Below are 20,427 nucleotides of genomic sequence, written 5' to 3' on the forward strand. Positions count from 1 at the left end.
ACAAATTGGTGGTTTTAGCTGATATAAAGACTTACAGGTGTTTATATATGTTTAAGTATTTGGCAGACGCTTTTATCCAAAGCGACATACATAAAAAATACATACATAACAATCACTGTAAACATGATCATTTAAGGGAAGAATGTAATACAAAATATCAATACAAAGTGTCAAGACAGAATAAACTCTCTGCTGCTGCAGCAACAGAGATACGGTCTATAGGTCCCGAAGATATATAGATATCTAATGTATTCATACATTGTTTATGTAGGATATACGCATGTATATATAACCTAATCATATTGTTTCTTCAATTTAAAAATAGCTTACCGTTTTTTCCCCCTTCTCTGGGATTATATTCCCAGTTTTGATCTCGGACGTCTGGTCACTTATAGCGTATAAGAATATTATATTACTGTTAAGCAAACTATGAATAATAAAACTTGCCAAAACATGTGTCCGTTATCATAGCTACACGTATGACAAAAAACCGCGTGAAAATCAGTGGTATTCAGTGAGGTAAAATGAATTAAATGCGCTGACAGTTCATTGCTCCTGCCAAATGAATTGCACTGAGTGGAGCGGATCACCACTCCAAGATGGCGGCCCCGCGTCTCGTCTGCGCCTGTAGGCAGTAGCACTCGATGCTGCGTACCCTTAAAACATGTCTATGGTTATAACGTTAGCAGTGAGTTTACAGCCTCACTGATTTAACTACACAGCAAATAAAAGTCATGTTACTTAGCCAATAAACGTTATCTTACATTCAAAACTTACCCTTCTTTGTGCAACTTCAAATGTCGAACGAAGTTGGAAGTTGTTGCGTCTCCGTCTGTAATATTCCAACTGCGTGATTTGCATACGGCAATTCGTTTTTTGTTGACCAAGTCGTAGTTTTTATACCCGAACGAAACCAACTTTGGCATAATTGTTTCTCACTGCCGCATTGTTTGACAACTCTTGTTTGGTGGTTGTCCTGCAATTTGATTGGATGAATGCTGTGTGATGAAAACAACGTATAACTAATTTGATTGGCTGTTGTACTGACAGCACACCAGCTGACAGGAACAACACGCTGATAGACAGACAGACACGTACAAAATGAAAGATACGGAGCGCTCCCAAATAACTTTTTAAGCTTTAGGTTTTGGGGAAAGTAGCAAGTCATGTCAAGTCAAAAGGCTCAAGTCCAAGTGAAGTCACAAGTCATTGATGTTAAAGTCTAAGTCGAGTTGCAAGTCTCTTTACATTTTGTCAAGTCGAGTCTAAAGTCATCAAATTCATGACTCGAGTCTGACTCGAGTCCAAGTCATGTGACTCGAGTCCACACCTCTGCTAGCTACCTAGGACAAGTCGATTATTAAAGTTAAAGTTGACAATGATTCTCACACACACACGCTAGGTGTGGCAAAATTATTCTCTGAATTTGACCCATCACCCTTGATCGCCCCCTGGGAGGTGAGAGGAACAGTGAGCATTTTTGGTGATTCAACCCCCAATTACAACCTTTTGATGCTGAGTGCCAAGCAGGGAGGTAATGGGTCCCATTTTTTATAGTCTTTGGTATGACTCAGCCGGCGTTTGAACTCACAACCTATTAGAATGCAAAAAAACAGAAAAACAAAAACATAAATCGTCTTGTTTCTCATCAGGATTGTGAACGTTAGGCAACATTCCAAAAAAAAGTGCAGTTCCCATTCCCATTCAAGTTCATAGTGTACGCAACATAGACTTAAAAATGACTGCAAAACACATGCGGAAGTTACAAATATGTAAGAGAAAGCGTGTAGGGAGTGTTGTCTCTCTGATTTAGATGATCAAATGTATGTTTTGTTGTTTTGCCATTGGGTTAATTAGCATACAGAACAGTATGTGGATGGTTCCACTAATGGCGTTGATTGGAAAGGCATTTCAACTTAATAGGCAAGAACACTTCATTTGTTCAGGTACTTCTGAGGCATGATGCTGTTCCTGTACCTACTTGGTATTTTTTTACTTTGTCTTGGACATGCTTTTAACAAGTTACATTTGGAAACATCACATGTTTACACTTACAACATTTAAACAGGTCCAAAAAGGAGTAAGGACAAGCAGAGCTTATTTTGTTTGTTCCAGCAATTACTGATGGTTTACTGATCATTATTTGAAACCTGACTTTAAAGGCCTACTGAAAGCCACTACTACCGACCACGCAGTCTGATAGTTTATATATCAATGATGAAATCTTAACATTGCAACACATGCCAATACGGCCGGGTTAACTTATAAAGTGCAATTTTAAATTTCCCGCTAAACTTCCGGTTGAAAACGTCTATGTATGATGACGTATGCGCGTGACGTCAATCGTTGAAACGGAAGTATGCGGACGCCATTGAATCCAATGCAAAAATCTCTGTTTTCATCTCAAAATTCCACAGTATTCTGGACATCTGTGTTGGTGAATCTTTTGCAATTTGTTTAACGAACAATGAAGACTGCAAAGAAGAAAGTTGTAGGTGGGATCGGTGTATTAGCGGCTGGCTGCAGCAACCCAACCAGGAGGACTTTGAGGTGGATAGCAGACGCGCTATCCGACGCTAGCCGCCGACCGCATCTGTGATTGGGTGAAGTCCTTCGTCGCATCGTCGATCGCTGGAACGCATGTGAGCACGGATGTTCATGAGCAGATGAGGGCTGGTTGGCGTAGGTGGATAGCTAATGTTTTTAGCATAGCTCTGTGAGGTCCCGTTGCTAAGTTAGCTTCAATGGCGTCGTTAGCAACAGCATTGTTAACCTTCGCCAGGCTGGAAAGCATTAACCGTGTATTTACATGTCCATGGTTTAATAGTATTGTTGATTTTCTGTCCATCCTTCCAGTCAGGGGTTTATTACTTTTGTTTCTATATGCAATTAAGCCCGATGCTATCATGTTAGCTCCGTAGCTAAAGTGCTTCACCGATGTATTGTCGTGGAGATAAAAGTCACTGTGAATGTCCATTTCGTGTTCTCCACTCTCATTTTCAAGAGGATATAGTATCCGAGGTGGTTTAAAATACAAATCCGTGATCCACAATAGAAAAAGGAGAGAGTGTGGAATCCAATGAGCCAGCTTCTACCAAAGTTACGGTCAGAGCGAAAAAAGATGCGTCCTGAACTGCACTCTAGTCCTTCACTCTCATGTTCCTCATCCACAAATCTTTCATCCTTGCTCAAATTAATGGGGTAATCGTCGCTTTCTCGGTCCGAATCGCTCTCGCTGCATTGTAAACAATGGTCAAATGTGAGGAGTCCTTCCTCCGGTAACGTCACGCTACTTCCGGTATAGGCAAGGCTTTTTTTTAATCAGCGACCAAAAGTTGCGAACTTTATCGTTGATGTTCTCTACTAAATCCTTTCAGCAAAAATATGGCAATATCGCGAAATGATCAAGTATGACACATAGAATGGATCTGCTATGCCCGTTTAAATAAAAAAAAAAATTCATTTCAGTAGGCCTTTAAAGATCAAGTTTTTTATTTTTTATTTATTATGATTAGCTATGAATCTTCCGAGCTTGGCAATGGCGCGTTCATCTGAAAGAAAAAAATAATTCTTTTTTCCTAAACCTCTCAATTAAAAAAACTTGACTAGGCGTCTGGCTGTTGGTAGAAAAACAGGCAATAAAATGTTAGCCAACCAATCCCCCCTTGTGTGTGAGCTGATAGAAGCAGCTCCTTCACATCATCAATCATCTTTTTTGCACCATTTTTTCCAAAAGATTTTAGTACTCCCAAAGAGAGGACGCATCAACCGAAGTGCGATCTCCCATTAGTGTGCCTCCCTGGTCTCCTCGGAGGTACTTGCCATTCGAACACTTAATGGCAATGCGCCCGTGTTCCAGAAACTCCAGGAAAAAATCTTCGGGTTTTTCTCCATCCGAGCACACTAGGCCGCTGCTGGAGACGTACCAGAATTTTCCATTCACACCTGCAGAAGCATTGTCAAAAATGGAAAGGTTTGCTTAAATGCGGACATATTGATTGAAAAATCCTGTGCATGGCCTGCGAACACTGACTCTTAATATTGTAGGCGCCGTCGTTGAAGATCAATGAGAAAATGTCGTAGACCGATCGATTGACGTCTAAGGTGTTGGAGTTCTTGTGGTGACACACAAAGCCGTTCTCGCCACGAAGGATCAGCATTGGCCGGTTGATAAGCTTCATCAGGAATAATTCGTCCTCTCCTTTAGGACAAAACATGTGACTTTCATAGCTGTACTTTTTAGAAATCAGGTCAAGTAACCAAGCACTTACCTACTGCGTCACTCACTGCTGAGAGCTGCCCGTTCTTCTTTGTGCATACATACTTTCCGTTGCTTGCTTTGAGGGCCACCCTTTGCCCCCGCCACTCGATGTCGAACATTGTATTGATCTCTCTGGAAGGATGAATATATTTAGAGGAAGATGAAGACATACTGGAAAATGCACATCAGTGGTGGGCTGTCAGGGCCAGCAAGTTATCATGATCATAATTAAGATTAAAGTCATTTTTAATTTACTTTCCCTAAATATCTACACTGCAACAAACTGAAATCTAAGTAAGGTTAAATATCTCAAATAAGGGTGATATTTGCTTATTTTCTGTCTAATAAGATAATTATTCTCACTAAGCAGATTTTATGTTAGAGTGTTTTACTTGTTTTAAGTGTTTTGGTCCTAAATGATCTCAGTAAGATATTACAGCTTGTTGCTGAGATTTGATGACCTATATTGAGTAAAACATGCTTGAAACTAGAATATCAACAGTTGCAAAGCTGTGTCATCAACACTCACAAGTATAAAAGTAATAATTTCTTATTTTAAGCATGAAAAAAAAAATATCATGATTTTAACACAATTGTGTCTCATAATTAAAACAGATGTCAGCCAAATGGACTTTGCTGTTTTATTTTCAATGAAACAATAGAAAATACGTACTCATATAGTAGTACAGTTGGCACAGGACAGTAAACTGACAGTTAATATTTAAACATTTATAACAATTTTGAACAGAAATAGTTCATGCACATTCAGATAAATTCCTCAAAATTACAATTAAATTTTTTTTTGGCCGGGGGCCGGGCTGTATATATGCGCACTAATTGACTGAAAGAGCACGCACTTGACGTGATGATGTCATGTTGTCGATGGAAAAATTTATTTTTAGACCATATGATTTGCCTGAGCGGCTAGGAGACCCCGAGAGTAACAAGATGTTGCCTTGTTGCCTTTCTATTAAGAACAATAAATTAGTTTTTAGTATAAGTTTGCTGGTTTCAAGAAATGTAATGCCGAGCGCATATCATTATGTCAAGATAATGGCACTAGCATTTACTTAATTTAAGAATATTTTTCAACATATTGAGATAAAAGGTCTAATTTTTTTTTCTATCAAGAAAAGTGCACTTGTTATTAGTGAGAAAATACTTATTTTAAAGGGATTTTTGGGTTCATTGAGGTTAGCTAATTTTACTTGTTTTGGAAAGTCTTGACAAGCCACATTTTCTTGTTCTATTGGCAGATAATTTTGCTTGGTTCAAATAAAATACCTCATTTTTGTAAAAATTTTTTCTTGTTTTTGAACACTGACTTTTTGCAGTGTAAAAAATATTCATATTCTCTTCATGTCATATGTTCCTTCCAGTGCTGTTGTTTTTAAGGTTAGAGTTTGTATCCAATCAGAATTCAGCAAGTTTATGTTGCCATGCTGTACGAAAATCTGCCCGAGGCCTTCAGAATCAACAATGCGGGCGTCCGTGCACTGTAAGTGAACGGGCACATACACTTGATAGACAATTGCGATCAGATCACGAGTAACAACTCGTGATCTGATCAGTAAGGCCTTCTAGCTGGCCTCACGTTGAAAGTGACATTTACACATCCTGTGATTGGCTACTCACTAGTTTGAGCCGTTGCGTTGCTATGCAGATCAGCAGATCAACAGTGGTTTTTCAACCTTTGGGCCGAGATACAGTCTGGTGTGCTGTGGGAGAGTATCTAATTTTACATATTTGGGGTTAAAAGTATTTTTTGCAAACCAGTAATTATAGTCTCCAAATGATGTGTTGTTGTAGAGTGTCTGTACTGTCTAGAGCTCGGCAGAGTAACCGTGTAATACTCTTCCATATCAGTAGGTGGCAGCCGGTAGCTAATTGCTTTGTAGATGTCGGAAACAGCGGGAGGCAGTGTGCAGGTAAAAAGGTGTCTAATGCTTAAATAAAAAATAAACAAAAGGTGAGTGCCGCTAAGAAAAGGCATTGAAGCTTAGGGAAGACTATGCAGAACGAAACTAAAACTGAACTGGCTACAAAGTAAACAAAAACCGAATGCTGGACGACAGCAAAGACTTACTGTGGAGCAAAGACGGCGTTCACAATGTACATCCGAACATGACATGACAATCAACAATGTCCCCACAAAGAAGGATAAAAACAACTGAAATATTATTGATTGCTAAAACAAAGTAGATGTGGGGAATATCGCTCAAAGGAAGACATGAAACTGCTACAGGAAAATACCAAAAAAAGAGAAAAAGCCACCAAAATAGGAGCACAAGACAAGAACTAAAACACTACACACAGGAAAACAGCAAAAAACTCTAAATAAGTCACGGCGTGATGTGACAGGTGGTGACAGTACACTACTTTGAGACAAGAGCTATAGTGATGCATGGTTGGTTATGGTTTAAAGTCATATCCAACAATTGCGACAACGACTTTTTACTGTCAACTGAGTTTCGTTTTTTAATGATTTCTGCTGGTGGTGTGCCTCCGGATTTTTTCAACGCACAAAATGTGCCTTAGCTCAAAAAAGGTTGAAAAATAGGTCACAAGTTGTTGACCGTAGCCTGTCCAAGTACCCTGATGTCAACGAGACTGTGATTGGATACTCACTTGTCATTCCAAAGTGAGTATCCAATCACAAGTTAATTTAGCAGGAAGCGGGAAGTGTTGACTCACAAAGAAGGAGAACAAAACGTTGATTAAGTGGCAGATATGTATTTGCAAGGCCATTTTCAAGAAGGATATTTAAAGAGAAACTACATCTTGTGAGGCTTTTCTCTCTGGCACTCCTCGAGGGTGGACGCTCCCCTTTCCTCTCCTGCTTGCTTCTTTGTCTTAACTTTTTTGTTGCCTCTTTTTGCACTGCTCTCCAAATCAACATTGGAACTATTTAACTGGCCTCAACGAAATTGACAAGATCTTGGGTTTAGGGCAGGGGTGGGCAATTCATTTTTACCGGGGGCCGCATGAGCAACCCGAGCACTGCTGGAGGGCCGCATCGACAATATTTCAATTAAATTTTGCTCAATATTATTTTTGATATATACCGTAAGATAAATAATAATAATAATAATAATAATAATTAATAATAATAGTAATACTTCAACATAGTGTGTGTAACAGCATTCCATGACTAATATAAATAAATTAACGTTAATAATAAATGACAGTAAAATAAGCACACGTATGACTGAGGAGTCATAGTGTAACTTTGTGTGGTGTTTGAGTTGTCCGACTTTTTGTGTGGCCATAAACGCACCAGTGGTTTAGTGCTATGCGTGTTGGTGACAGATGACAAGTTGGTTTTGGCCTGGTTTGTACGGCAGAAAATGACTAGTTTTTCGAGATAGAATTGTTTTACTCATGTTTTTGGTGTGGTTATGTCCGAATATAAACAGTTTTGCTCAATAAAGTGATCGATATAATTCCTGTCCTCGAAGCATCTCGATAGACGTTACAATAATTGAACGGTGTTCAATTGAACGGTGTTGACGAACACCGTTAGGGCCGCTTGTTGTCACTGTCACTCAAAGTTGCATTGCAAAATTACATAGAATAAATATGTTTATTTTGTTTAGAATTCAGATGGGATTTGATTTGGTGCGCGGCATATATTTGCTGCGCGCAGCGGACGCTTGAGCAGTGCGCAATTGCGCAGGCACGCACCTTAGAGGGAACGTTGCTTTGCAGTCCATGTCTTGTTGGAAACACGTCATTCTTCATCAACTTTTCTCTTTTTAGCGTCTCGGGTGTAAACCGTGCATCACTTGTCGCTGCATGTGCACCTTCACTCGCAGGTTACACACGGACACACGCCCATAAATAATACTTTTCAAAATAAAAGCAGCACAGTTGTATTGCGCACACGACATAGATGTTTTTTCAACTTTATTTTGTTATTTTATGATTGCAGCTGTTCACATTCACTCACAATCACGCACACGCATACGTCCACACGGAAGTAATACAAATAACGATTTTCAAAACAAAAGCAGCACTGTTGTATTGCACACTCGACATAGATACATTTTTAAATTTATTTTGTAATTTATAATTGGCCTCACGCGGGCCGGACAGGGATGCACAAAGGGCCGGATGCGGGCCGCGGGACGCAGAATGCCCAGGTCTGGTTTAGGGGAACCTGCTTGTCGTGACGGAGCGGTTGTTGCTGGACACACGACGGACTCTTGGGAGAAAAAGGAGTGCCTGGTGACCCTTTTCTGTCGAGGACGTGAAGATATCTACCTATTCGGAAATTATGACAACAGGACATCTGCTGATTGGAGTAAGCGTTGCTCTGGTTTGTCGACAAATCGGAAGTTGCTGGCAGTCTTCAAAGTACCCCGAAGCTGCCACAAATGATTGGAGGATGCGGGAAGAACTGTGGACACTCTTGTGATTTTGGATTACATCGGACTGTCTGCCCCGCAGGTTTGAGGACCAGTCATAGACAATTTAGAGTGAAAAGCAAATTTTATTTTGACTCGTATACAAAACATTCTAACTAGGATTGTTTCCCTGGCTTCGGGACTCTCCCGAAGGACAGTGCGGCGAAGACACAACAAACTCCCTTCTTATTTCTCATGGACACACACCAGTTGTTGTTGACTTTGGACTAGCGACTGCACGACATGAAGGCCGCGGAACAGAGACACTGCAGGCTTATACACACACATGAATCCACAAAAAATATACGCCACATACATACATACCCCCCTCAATCCAACGCCCTCGACGCAAATCCCATAGGGGTGATGAAAGGATGCTCAGCGCCTGAGAGCTGCAGCCCGCCACCATGACCCCGCACTCCCTTCCCTCTGTTGCTCGATCTCTCGAGATGTATGTTGTAATATGTATATGTGCTTTGCTATGGAGGTTTTTTCCCACTCCAGACTGGGCCCCCTTAGGAGCCCAGTCTAGATTGTATTTTTTTACTCATCCTTCCCCAGCGTTTTACCTTTTTCCCCATCTTTTACAGGGCGCCTTTGGCGACCCATCAGAGTTCCTGTTCTGTAACCCTGTACACTGTTTGTTTGTCTAATCTTGAACGGGTTTGTGCTGAAAACAAAGTTTCGTTGTACTTGTGCAATGACAATAAAGACCTATCCTATCCCTATCCTGCAATGTCCGCTAACCCCGGAAGCTAGCTCAGCTGTTCTGGCGATCAAATGGGGAAATGCTCGCCATTTCCACTCGAATCAACCGACTACTAGGGGTACCACTGGCTTATACAGCGTTGAATGGCTGCTATAAATTGTGAGTTCAAATATTTGATTTCTTAATTTTTTTTATGTTTCTTGCAATTTTAATTTTGACAGTACCACATAAGATATATTTTAATTGCTGATGCGGGTTAATTGATTTTTAAATGCGGCAGAAAATAACCCGTTTTGTATACTGTTGAAGCGATTCAATGCCCAGTAGTGCGTAAATTTGTTTTTTTGTCGTATTTCTCCAGAAATGGTCATGTGATGACATAAATGATGGTATTTTGAGAGGTAATCACTGAAGGCCTAGGTGGGAAACGCACGGCCCGCCACTGATGCAAATATAACTATTAACTTCACGGGTTCTACTGGATGTATGTAATTTAAGCCACTCAGCGGACGCTCCAGACCCTGTAGGGAAATGATCCTTCACAAGCATGTAAAATGTGTTATTTCCTTGGGAACGCCAATTACCCTCCAATTGAAGCACATCGAAACTGAAAGGTAGTTAATGTGTGAAATATTAACATTAAAGCTGACCTATGATGATTCTAAATTTAAAACATTTGCTTGCGGTTTAGAATGTATAATATGTCATGGAAATGCTTTGTTGCAAATCTTGTGACATTTTACATAAGTCAAATTTTTTAACCCTCATTCTGATTTCTGAATGCCTGCAAACATAATTTTTTGTGGAAGTCAAATCAACCCCATCCACACCTCGCAAGCTCATTAAGTGTTAGAATGTATCTTTTGAAAATGTACAGGTGTCAAAATATTAATCTTGAAGACAAACATCACTGTCATTTTTTTTTTGGTCACGGTCTCAACTAGGGTAATCAAAAATATCGCTACATTGATACCTAGTCAATGCACGCAAAAAAATTAATCAGTACCTGCTCTATTCAGCATCGTCTGTACCGAACACTCTACAGGACGTTTTCCTCTAGTGTTGTGCCGATACCGATATTTTGGTACCGGTACCAAAATATTTCGATACTTTTCAGTACTTTTCTAAATAAAGTGGACCACAAAAAATTGCATTATTGGCTTTATTTTAACAAAAAATGTTAGGGTACACTGAACATATGATTCTTATTGCAAGTTTGTCCTTAAATAAAATAGTGAACATACAACTTGTCTTTTAGTAGTAAGTAAGCAAACAAAGGCTCCTAATTTAGTCTGCTGACATATGCACTAACATATGTCAGCAGGACAAAGCTACGGTCTTTCTGCTCCGCCGCTCCCAGTCTGTGGAACGCTCTCCCTGACCACCTGAGGGCACCACAGACTGTGGATGCTTTTAAAAAAAGGCTTAAAAACCCTTCTTTTAAAAAAGGCCTCTTTTTTTTTTTAGATATATGCATACTAGTTCTAGCTATTTGGCTGTTCTAGTTTTTATTTGTATTTATTTTTTATTATTGTCTTTTTATTTCTATTTTTTTAATACACTGTAGCACTTTGAGGTTGTTTACTCAATGTAAAGTGCTTTTACAAATACATTTTACAAATAAAATCTATTATTATTGTGTAATTTATAATTCTATTATTTTGTCAACATTGAGTACAAGTGGTAGAAAATGAATTATTAATCTACTTGTTCATTTACTGTTAATATCCGCTTGATTTCTCTTTTAACATGTTCTATCTACACTTTGGTTAAAATTTGATAATCACTTATTCTTCTGTTGTTTGGATACTTTACATTAGTTTTGGATGATACCAAAAATTTGGGTATCAATCCGATACCAAGTCGTTACAGGATCATACATTGGTCATATTCAAAGTCCTCATGTGTCCAGGGACATATTTCCCGAGTTTATAAACGTAATATAAACTTTTAAAAAACGAAAGAAGAATTTAAAAAATATGGATGTAATCATAGTAGTATGGACTAGATACGCTATTGTACTTGGTATCATTACAGTGGATGTTAGGTGTAGATCCACCAATGGCATTTGTTTATATTGTAACGTCCCAGAAGAGTTGGTGCTGCAGGGAATTCTGGGAATTTGTTCTATAGTGTTTATGTTGTGTTGCGGTGCAAATATTCTCCCAAAATGTGTTAGTCATTGTTGTTTAGTGTGGTTTCATTATATGGCACATTTTATGACAGTGTTGGCCACCCTTAGTGTGACATGTATGGCTGTTGACTAAGTATGCACTTCAGTCAGATTTGATCAGTGTGTTGAAAGTTAAAATAGACGCCTTAATGGTTAGTGATTGGACATAATGACATCTTGTGTTGACTTTGTCAATAATAGATACATTTTTACTCAGCCATTATTATGGCTTCAATGTGCTGCGTTGTGAAGTGCAGCATGTAGAGATGTATCACGCACACTACAGGGTTGATACTTGAAATAATTGTACTTGATTTGTCTCCATGGAGACAAGGATTAGTGATGCTGAATGTCCTAAAGCACCTCTTCCTGAGGGCGTTCTGCATGACACGACGGGTGGGGGGCCGGTACTTTTTAGAGGCGGTATAGTACCGAATACGATTCATTAGTATCGTGGTACTATACTAATACCGGTATACCGTACCGCTCCCAGAAGAGAATCTCCTCTGTGAGAGCACAGAAGAAGAATGCCTGCTGTCTTATAAAATGAGCTGTATTTCACATATATTTTCTTACTCGCGGAAGCCTGTCAAGAAAGTTGATTTAGCCCTTTTTCTTCGCCCTCACTCATAAACAAATGATAGTGGAAGTGTGCCAGTGTAGTGGTGTTTCATAACCCTGCTTCACAACACACCTCATATGCGCCTGTTTTGCCAGTGTATGATGTAACATACACTATATTGCCAAAAGTATTTGGCCACCTGCCTTTACTCACATATGAACTTGTTTAAAACTGGTGTAGTAGATAGCAAGTTATGTATGAAGTGTCGGGCGGCTGAGGGAACTCCTGTTCATTTATTGTGGCAATGTCAGAGAATAAAAGAGTTATGGTTGAAAACAACAAAAGAAGCAATCACATTCCTAAATATAAACATCCCAATGACACTGCCAACTTGTATTCTCAGTGATCTGCATCACTTTAGTAACGTGTCATCAAAGACTAAAAATGCATTTCTTTCAATATGCATCATAACAAAAAGGGTAAGACTAAAAAAATGGATAGATGTTGATAGTCCAACTCATACTGACTGCTATACACAAGCTATGGAGAGGATATCAGTAGAAAAAACTGCATTTAGTTTAGATAATGAGTCATATTAGAATGTGGGAGCCATTATTGAAATTTGTTTTAACTAATAAATGAACCTAAAATATGACCTATTTTTATCCTTGTGGTAAATATTGTACACAATGTGTTGTCAAGCTTATGAAATGCGATGCAAGTGTAAGACACTGTGACACTATAGTTCTTTTTTTTATTTTATTTTTTTTAATAAATGGCTGTGATGACAAAGTATATGGGAGATTTTTAATCAATGTTGGAATTGTTATTATTATTGATATTATTAATTTCGTGACTACTTTGGATTATTTTGTGTACTGTTTGTGCGTCCTCTCAATTACTCTGTTTGATTGCTATTCCCAATGTTGCTGGGCCGGGTTTGGTTTGGAATTGGAATTGTAGTATTGTGTATTATTTTGTTGGACTCATTTAAAATAGTAAAAAAAAAAAAAGAAAAATACAAGTTGTCACAAAAATATTTGCCACAGAAGTGGAAGGGTGGAGCCTCCACCACAAACCGAGGGAGTGTGCATAAATTCTCGAGAAGCGTGCAAACTAACCTTTATCTTTTCTATTAGTAATAGGAAAACCACATGGAAACACTCCTTTGCCATTTGGCAATACTTCAAATACCACTGGTTTAGTTTTTTTTAACAAGAAGCGTGGCCTGCGGGCCATTTGCTGAATGCAGCACTTTATTTATGGGCCTTTGGCCCATTGTAGAAATAAAAAAAAATTAAAAAAAACAACAGCAAAAATGTAAAAACAACAAAAAGGCATGCCATAATGAGAAAAGACTGAAATCTAAATACTCATAATGAATAAAAACACAAAGATGTGTCTTTAAATAATGCGAATGGCCCCTCGAATCCTAAATAACACTGCACCAGTGCCACTTAAGCACGTTGTCCAGTTTACATCTGCTGAGGCAACTAGAAACACACGAGCCTCCACCAGGGGGCAGTGTAGAGTACCCAGATGTAAAACATATTTTGCACAATCAGCCTTTTCATATAAAGCCATAAAGGAATGGAACGACCTCACAACAAACTTGAAAAGTCTAACAGATTACTCTTCATTCACAATTGAAGTTAAAACGTGGCTTTGGAGCAATCAGAGCTGCTCACACAGTCAATAAGGTGGGCACTATGTTTGGCACATCAACTTAATGTGTATTATATTTATCCATGAGAGCATTTTTGTTGTAAATTGTGAGGTGTGTCTGTTAAAATCATGGTTGTTTTTACAAATGATGACAGATGTGAACAAGAGCCTGTATTGTCTTTGTGTGATGATGTAAATGAGGTGTGGTTGTATTGTATATCAAGTATGTGTCCATGAAAGGGCATTTTATGACTTTTCTTAATTTGATGACATGCTATAGTATGATTTATTGTCATAATTTTGTTGCATGATTTTTGTATCCCTTTAATTTAGGTAGCAAGGGACTACAGATGGAAATTAGCTATTTAGCTATAATTTGGTACAGAACAAATCTGTCTTTGAGCCTAATGTTTCTGTACATTGTCCCTTCAAATAAAGACTAAACTATAAACTATAAATATGTTTTAACTTTAGTAGCCCATGTCATTACAAATTACATGTTGGTGTCACGCTACCACCATATTGAAAGAATATTAAGAAGAGTATTGTTGGTTTTATATACTTTTAAGGTTCAATGGCACATTTCTGAGCATATTTATAAGCACATTATAGTTTGTTTTGATGCATTGGATGGGTTTAGGCCGCTGCTGTTCTTTTTTGAATGTAGGTATACTTTCAACATTTCAGGAATCTTAAATATGTGACAGTTTGAATCAGTAACAGTAAACATTACATTTGAAAAATATTTGTATCGTAGTGTCGAGTAAGTATTGAGAATTGTGGAAATTCATAGATGCCACGACTGAAATTCTGGTATGGTAAGAAACCCTAGACACAACATTAGGAATACCTGCATGCTGGAGAGACAAGAGCCACATCAACAAAAAGCTGCATTTACCAGCATTTATCTCACTGCATGTCACACATCGGTTTTTATAGGCGCATGCCATGGTTAGTAATGATCAATGGCGCTGTCTTTTTAGCAACTAATCCAATTTTGTACTATCCCATGTTGACAAAACAGTCTCAGGTAAAATGTCAACAAATAAACATAGAAATATTTTTTTTGTAGACATCTGAGCAGGTGGGAGGGTATCACACAAGAAGGCATGACGAGGCTCCAGACAGCAACCAACGGCACAATTGGCCGACTTTCTTTTTCAAAAATACTGCAAAATACTTGTTTACAACAGAAAAGTTGCATGTGGGGCAAGCCGCAAAAATGTGCGAGCCGCCGATACGCGCAAGTCGAACTGAAATGCCAATGTTAGCATGCCGACAGTTAGAATGTGACAAGTACTAAGTTGTGACATTGTAGTGAACGCAGACAAAATAGGCTAAAGTCGTTAGCATGCTATCAGTTAGCATATGTCACGTACCAAATTTAATGGCTGCAAAAGTGGCTGAAAAAGTTAGCATGCTAACAGTTAGCATGTGTCACGTATTAAGGCTCAGTCCGAATTCTTTCGTTTACCTTATCCCCCCCTCGTCTTAACCCTTCCCCTTGGCCCTTAATATCTAGAGCCATGGCAAAGTGTTGAAAATACGTCGCTTGAGTCTCTCTACGTCGTCAACCCTCGCCGTTTGCCTGCAGTGACGTAACGCAGATGCGACACATTTTTGTGTACGTTCAAAATGCCGTCGCACATGATGTTTGAATTTGTTTGAGCTCTTTTTATTTTTTTTCTCCTGTCTACATAAAGAAGAGAGTAGAGAAGACAACATTTACTGTGAGAATGCTAGTGGATCAGCTTAGGATATGTAAAATGTGTTTCATTGGAAGTGATTTTTCACGTAAGTTCTGGCTAGGTTTTATGAAATCCACTATTTAACTTATTATTGAACCATTTTATTTAACTCACACTGTTGTTATTCATTTGTTAGCTGTATAGCACTCCATATCTCGGGAATTATTCGATTTCACTTTGTTTCGAGCGCTCATTTGGCCCTCTATCCCTTACCTGACAGAAAAATCGTACACCACTTGATTGACGTGAATGCCAAAACCAAGTGTTTGGGGCTCATACAAGGGGTTTAGGGGGAGTATTTAGAGTTACATGACTGAGTTGTACGGGGGAAAATTTGGCTGAATGCTAACAGTTAGCATATGTCAAGTACCAAGTTATATGACTCGGGTGAATGGGTGAAAAATGAGCAAACTTTTTTTTAAGCATTTTAGTGTTAGCATGCTAACAGTTACCTTGTGTCCTGTATCAGTATCAGTATCAGTCCTGTATGTTTTTAATTTTCCTGAGGGAACTCTCCTGAAGTAATCAATAAAGTACTATCTATCTATCTATCTATCTATCTCTCTATCAGGTTATATGACTGTATACCAGGGGTCACCAACCTTTTTGAAACCAAGAGCTACTTCTTGGGTACTGATTAATGCGAAGGGCTACCAGTTTGATACACACTTAAATAAATTGCCAGAAATAGCCAATTTGCTCAATTTACCTTTAACTCTATATTATTATTAATAATTAATGATATTTATCTTTGCGGAAACACTGATCATCTTAATGATTTCTCACAATAAATATATATAGAAACAGATAAAAATCAATATGCAACACTTTATTTTTATATTTTCTCTGTAAGTGCACATTTTTCAAATTGAACATTTTCAAATGATCATTTCTAAGACAGTCTTGTGAAATCACAATATCCCATTTTAACTAGCTAGCCACTAACATTTTTTAACAAATCATGAATTACTTTGCACCATGTTTGTACAAATAATAACTCATGTAAAATACAAAAGTCAACTCTCAAATGTTTAAATAAATCATGTCACACTTTGAACTGGACACCAAATCTGTTATCTGTTTCTTTGTCAGTTAGTGAAGACCAAGTCTTTAAAATATTTTCTTGGATTTTCAAATTCTATTTGAGTTTTGTCTCTCTTAGAACTAAAAATGTCGAGCAAAGAGAGACCAGCTTGCTAGTAAATAAATAAAATTTAAAAAATAGAGGCAGCTCACTGGTAAGTGCTGCTATTTGAGCTATTTTTAGAACAGGCCAGCGGGCTACTCATCTGGTCCTTACGGGCTACCTGGTGCCCGCGGGCACCGAGTTGGGGACCCCTGCTGTATACTGTACGACTGCGAAATTAGGTAAAATGTGTCAAATTAGCAAAAAGGGTTAGCATCCTAGCAGTTGACTAACAAAAGCAAGAAACATTTTGTTTTTGGAACTGTTGAAATCCGTTGAGAAATGTGGGATATGTAGAAGTTTGTATATTGCCCATTCATTTTGCATCCATCCATTTTCTACCACTTGTCCCTTACAGGGTTGATCTAGATCTATCGTATTACCGTTGTGATGCGTGGGTTCATTTATTATTTGTGTAAGACCACACCTTTCAATTACAAAGGGGCTAAATTCCTGATAATTCCAGGTAATCAAGGAATAATCGAAACCGGGGAAAACTTGTTGGCTTGAATGTCCAGGATGACTGGAGTATGTGGGTGTTGGACTAGTTCGATTCGGGTGAGATATATGGGAGTTGTGAACTTTGAAAATCCCTATTCATTCAATTGGAATTTCCTTTAAAACTGGGAATTTTGAAGAATACGGGACATAGCACTATTGTCCTGAATAGGCTGGCGTTGGAATTTTTTGAGTTGGTCAGTAGTAAAAAAAAATGATTAGAGAATAGGTGTTATGGAAAACCTGGAATGTTTGTAGTATATAACAATAAATAGCTTGAATGTCCTGACTTATTGGAATGTTTTGATGGTGGAACAGTTGAAATTGGATAAAAAATGTGAGAGAAATAGGGTGGACATTCAATAGAAAAGCGGAATTTCCTGGTAATCAAGTAATTTTCAGAACTAGAAAGGTTGTTGGCTTGAATGTTCAATATGACTGGAGTGTGTAGATGGTGGATTGGTTCGAATCAGACAACAAATATGGGATATGAAGAGGTTTGTACTCTATATTGGCCATTCATTTCCTGGTAATTTCGGAAAAAAACAGTAATTTTCAGAACCGGGAAACATGATGGCCTGAATCTCTTGTGGCATACACCCAATACAATTTATAAATCAGAAAAGAGAAAAATGATCATAGGTCCCCTTTACTGCATTTGCTAAACGAATGCTAAGTGAAAACAGAATAGGCAGGTCGTTCCTAGAGCTTTCACTTTATGAAATAAAAGCTTTCTACAAAAGATTTTGTGTCTGTGGGGAATCTTTATCCAGATATTTCTATGTGGGCCAGACAGTGGTGTAGTGGTCAACATGTCGGCTATGCACTCAGGAGATAATGAATTACAATTTATGTTAGAACCTCTCTGCGTGGAGTTTGCATGTGTTCTCCTTGCCTGCTTGGTTGTTTCCAGGTTCCATGGCTTCTTCTCAGCCTAATGAAAGACTATCAATTGTCCATGGGTGTGAATGTGAGTGTGAAATGTTATGTCTATTAGGGTTGTACGGTATACCGGTATTAGTATAGTACCGCGATACTAATGCACCATTTTCGGTACTATACCGCCTCTGAAAAGTACCGGTCCACCCCCCCCCCCACCCAATGACCAATGTATGATCCTGTAACTACTTGGTATCAAATTGATATTGCTCAACAAACATTGACTATATTGAAGTACCGTACAGGTTCAATACGTCCAAAAAGGAGTATGAAGAAGTGGAGTTTATTTAGCATACAGTGCATCCGGAACAGATTTACAGCGCTTCACATTTTGTTATGCAGTGGTATCCAAACCACAGCCCAACATCTTCAACGGCCGTGCGGGGTGTTTTCATATTACCGTATTTTCCGGACTATAAATCCTTTTTCCCCCCTCAAAACTGGACATTGTGCCTTATAACCCGGTGGCCTAATGTACGGAATAATTCTGTTTTTTCTTACTGATCTGGAAGCAATTTTATTTGGTACATGGTGTAATGATAAGTGTGACCAGTAGATGGCAGTCAAACATAAGAGATACGTGTAGACTGCAATATGATGGCAATATGACTCAAGTAAACAACACCAACATTTGATATGTTCCATTGAAAATATAGAACATTACACACGGCGCTCAAAAATCCATCAAAATGTTTTAATAGGACTTTGGTAAGCTATGAAGCCGCACCGTATGATGGATTGTCGGCGCATTAAACATAGGAGTATTATTATGGTGTGTGTGTAAGGTAAGACATATTATCTGGCGTTTTGTTTCGCAATATTATGCAAAAGCAACTTTTCTTACCTTCTGGTACCTGCTGATCTGTATTTGGGATCTGCATAAATCCTGAAAAATTGAGCTTCCGTCTTTGTAGTCCGTGCCGACACCGAAGTCGATAAGCTTCTTATTTTTCTCTATCTTCTTGTTGTGTCACATTCATCCTCCACTGTTGCCATTTCTAATATAAAGTAGTGTAAAGTTCTTACTTATATCCGTCAGTAAACTCGCCATGAAAGTGCTAAAACATACCCGTGTCATGAGTTTTCATTATTCACCCAAGGAACTTTAGTTATTAGGGAGTTCCGGTTGGACGGTTTTTCACGGGACACATTTCTGGCCTTGTTTTTGTTTCCGGATGAGGAGATGCTGCTCCGTTATTGATTGAAGTAAAGTCTGAATGTCATTAAAACAGCTAGCTCCCCATAATCCGGTGTGCCTTTTGTATGAAATAGACCTGACTAGACCCACTCATCGGCAGTGCGCCTTATAATCCGGTGCACCCTATGGTCCGGAAAATACGGTAAATAAATACGATTGAAAGTCTGCTTACAATGTAGCCAACGGGAGTCACTATTTTCTGCCTATAAAGTGTTTTAAAAACATCCACACACACTGTACGTGTATATGCAATGTAGTAACAGGCACATTCATAATAACGTGTAATATTTTGCTCATTTTAAGCATACAGCGCCACATTAATTTTAAAAACACATGACGTTCGCTTGTTTCTTCGACATCACTGATTACTACTCACTGCAGACTTCATTAGACCCAACAAACAAAATAAAACAATAACTTGCTGTACAATGTCTGCTTTCAAAAGGATAGGATGTAGATGTATTCCCGTTTAGATGAATAACAACTCACATCCTTTCCTGTCTTTCTCACCATTTCCGGGTCTAAATTGGATGGCAAAGTTGACCAACTTGTCGGATTATGACCTCATCCTTCCACTGACCAGGTGAGAGGTATTATTTATGATGTAGAATAAACTTTCACCAGCACAGAGGCGAGAAAGCAGCTCACCAGCTCATTCGTCCCAGGAAGAATGCTTTGCGGAAATCTTTTATTTATAGATCTGTATCGCTCTGGAATAACCTGCCTCTAATTCTCGCCGGCATTGAAAGTAAACAGGTTTTTAGAAGGAACGTAATATTTTATCTGAGTCTTTAAATTAGTTTGCTTGTTGATGACTTTGTATTGTGTAGTCATATTTATATGGTAATTATTATTCTGTGACTGTAAATTGTTTGCTTGTTTTCTTATTGATGATTTTATTTTTTTTCTGTATTGTGTAGTTATAATTATATGCTTTTATTTGTAATTTTATTGAGTTTGTGGACCCCAGGCAGACTAGTGGGTTGTTGTGGCAACCAGCTAATGGGGATCCTTAAAGGCCTACTGAAAGCCACTACTACCGACCACGCAGTCTGATAGTTTATATATCAATGATGAAATCT

General features: G+C 38.5%; 1 protein-coding gene across 1 annotated transcript in view; it reads right to left on the reverse strand.

The window, feature by feature from the left end:
* Positions 1-1,316: 1,316 nt before the first annotated feature.
* The window catches only part of LOC133642370 (fascin-2-like), a 32,625-nt gene continuing 13,514 nt past the window's right edge, over positions 1,317-20,427 (reverse strand). The window contains exons 3-5 of the mRNA XM_062036518.1: positions 4,272-4,393; positions 4,034-4,201; positions 1,317-3,945 (exon numbers count right to left, since the gene is read on the reverse strand). Of these exons, the coding sequence (XP_061892502.1) occupies positions 3,740-3,945; positions 4,034-4,201; positions 4,272-4,393 (496 nt within the window). The 3' untranslated portion in view covers positions 1,317-3,739. The remainder of the gene's footprint in view (positions 3,946-4,033; positions 4,202-4,271; positions 4,394-20,427) is intronic.

The sequence above is a fragment of the Entelurus aequoreus genome, linkage group LG25 (assembly GCF_033978785.1).
Source record: "Entelurus aequoreus isolate RoL-2023_Sb linkage group LG25, RoL_Eaeq_v1.1, whole genome shotgun sequence".
Taxonomy (NCBI): Eukaryota; Metazoa; Chordata; class Actinopteri; order Syngnathiformes; family Syngnathidae; genus Entelurus; species Entelurus aequoreus.